Here is a 2,387-nt window from a genome sequence, read left to right on the forward strand (position 1 = left end):
CGTGTAGTAGATGAGCTTCCTGGCCGAGGGCAGCCCGTCCGGCAGGATCTCAAACTTCTTGCCCTGCGTGGGAGAGGGGGAACATCAGCCCCGGAGAGACAAATACTCTAATTCTCGCCCAGCCCTGTTGCAGCCCGCCTATTAACCCCCCAGCTTGCAGTCACCCCACTTGAGGTCTGTGCAACACCACCCCGTGCCCAAATCAAAGCCCGGGAGCGACATAGGGCAGAGATGCTCTGCCCTGGGGATGGCGGCACTGACCACGAACACCAGTTTCCCCACGTTTGTCCAGGGGAAGTCGTAGAGCAGCTGCTTTTCTTCATCCAAGTTCTGCAAAAAGAGGAGAGGCAGGCCCGGCTGAGGATGCCGGCAGGGGCTGCCCACGCCTGCCTGGCAGCGGGCAAGGAGCCGAGCCGTCGCCCTCGCTCAGCCGCCTACCTGGAAGATCTGGATGCCCCGCGTGGTCAGCCCCAGCGTCAGGGCGGCCTCCACCTCCCTTTTGTCCTAAGGGGGAAAAAAATTAGATGGTTTTAAATACACGATTTGCAGCATGAAGTGGATAAATCTGGCCCCTCGGCCCAGGTATCCTCCTCTAATCGCCCCGTCTCCCGTGCAGCAGCAACAGCCGCAGACAGTAGGTGCCACATTAATCATAGAATCATTTAGGTTGGAAAAGACCCTTAAGATCATCAAGTCCAACCGTTTAATTAATGATGCACACACACCGCCCGGTCGCACCCTCTAACACCCTCCCCAGCCTCACCTCCCAGGCACCTACCACCCCCCTCACCGCCCAGAAACACCCCAGCTTTAGGGTCTGGAAAAGCAGTTTAACCTCAGAAAACTTGGCAGGACCTTCAGAAACAGAGCTGGGGCACTTTTACGCTTGAGCCCAACCCGCTCCTGCACCGGCACAGAGCAGGTGACGGTGGGGCAGCCCACCCTGCCTGCAGCAGCGTGGGTGGCACTGGCCACGCACATGGCCACTGTCCCCCACGCACATCTCCCTGGGGGGCTGGAAACAAGGTTTTGTCGTTTTTTTTTTTACAGCCCTTTTTAACGATGTACCCCCTTGCCGTGCTCAGACACTCTCTGTATTTGCCATTCCCTGTGCTCTCCCGAAGGCAAACTTCTCTTTAACTTAAGGGTGCTACAAAATGGTTTGCGAAGCACCAGCTCCCAGCAAACAAATTGCTTTGTTCCCAGGAGAAAAACCCACCATATATTTCTTAGGGAGGGGATACCAAAAAATAAGATGCCAGAAACCTCACGGCTGCCTCCTCGCACCCTGGCAAACCTCTTGCCTCTCCATAGCTTGTAGAAAATGGCAGGACTATAAAAAGCTGCATCTCCCTGCCTCTGGGAGCGAAGCACTGCCCTCGAGACCGCTCTGCTCCAGCCAGGGAATGCCAGTTCAAACGCAGCTCTTCCCAAAATGCCTTAGAAATTGCTCGGCAGTTGCTCCTTTCAATAAAAAGCAGCCCTGAATCCAAAGCCCAGCCCGGGCTCACCTTGTACAACCTGTAGTAGTGCACAGCCACGTCATCCAGCCGGACGGCCTCCTTGATGTACTTGAGATGGGCTTCGGAGGCCGTCAGGGCAAACTGATCTTTGTGCATGTTTGGGACGTGCTTCAGGATGTAGTCCTTGCCCCTCTTCGCAACCACCTGTTTGGAGGAGAAAAGAAACTCGTCCGGGGGAGCCGCTCCGTGCTCGCTCGGGGCCGGCCGCCAGCCCCGGCGCTCCCGGGTAGAGGCGATTTCCAGGGAAGAGGGAAATTGGAGCAATACGCTCCATTATAGAGACCTGCAAGCGAAAATAAAATAGATAGCAGCAGCCAACAACTTCTCGCCAGCAGGATTTCCCCCTGGGAAGTGGACGTTTGCTCCGCGTGCCCGTCCCACGGAGCTCACACCACCGGGTGACACCCATGCCGGGGCAGGGAGAGCCACGCACAGGGTCCCTGCAGGGCTGGGGACGCGGCCCCGGGGCCATCGCTCCTCAGCGACACGTACAATGAAAAGGGAAGCTGGTAGATTTGGGGCAAAACCCAGAAAGCACACGAAGTGGGCAACGGTGCCTACATCTTTTATTAATCTTCCCAGCATCCACTGGCAGCCGTGGCCACGGGGAACCACGGGGGAGGTTCAGCCGTTCGGGGTCCAAGGGCACATCACACGCAGCCGTGCAGCCCCTCGCCGCTCCTCTCTAACTGATAATTTACCTGTCTGGTAATAAATGGACTTGTTTTTGGGTACCCCGCAGAGGCTGGCCGCCAGGCCCTCGCTGCGGGGAGGAGGGTCCCGGCCGAAGGGGGTCCCGGCCGGGAGCTGCCTGTGCCACTGCCGCGCCATCCGGGCCCGTTCCCTACCCCGCTCACCGGCAAA

General features: G+C 58.0%; 1 protein-coding gene across 1 annotated transcript in view; it reads right to left on the reverse strand.

Moving 5' to 3' along the window:
* The window catches only part of FRMD6 (FERM domain containing 6), a 5,939-nt gene extending 3,585 nt beyond the window's left edge, over positions 1 to 2,354 (reverse strand). Inside the window, exons 1-5 of the mRNA XM_009322952.1 lie at positions 2,259 to 2,354; positions 1,512 to 1,667; positions 439 to 504; positions 262 to 330; positions 2 to 63 (exon numbers count right to left, since the gene is read on the reverse strand). Of these exons, the coding sequence (XP_009321227.1) occupies positions 2 to 63; positions 262 to 330; positions 439 to 504; positions 1,512 to 1,667; positions 2,259 to 2,354 (449 nt within the window). The remainder of the gene's footprint in view (position 1; positions 64 to 261; positions 331 to 438; positions 505 to 1,511; positions 1,668 to 2,258) is intronic.
* Positions 2,355 to 2,387: the final 33 nt, after the last annotated feature.

This window comes from Pygoscelis adeliae, unplaced genomic scaffold (genome assembly GCF_000699105.1).
Source record: "Pygoscelis adeliae isolate BGI_AS28 unplaced genomic scaffold, ASM69910v1 Scaffold314, whole genome shotgun sequence".
Classification (NCBI taxonomy): Eukaryota; Metazoa; Chordata; class Aves; order Sphenisciformes; family Spheniscidae; genus Pygoscelis; species Pygoscelis adeliae.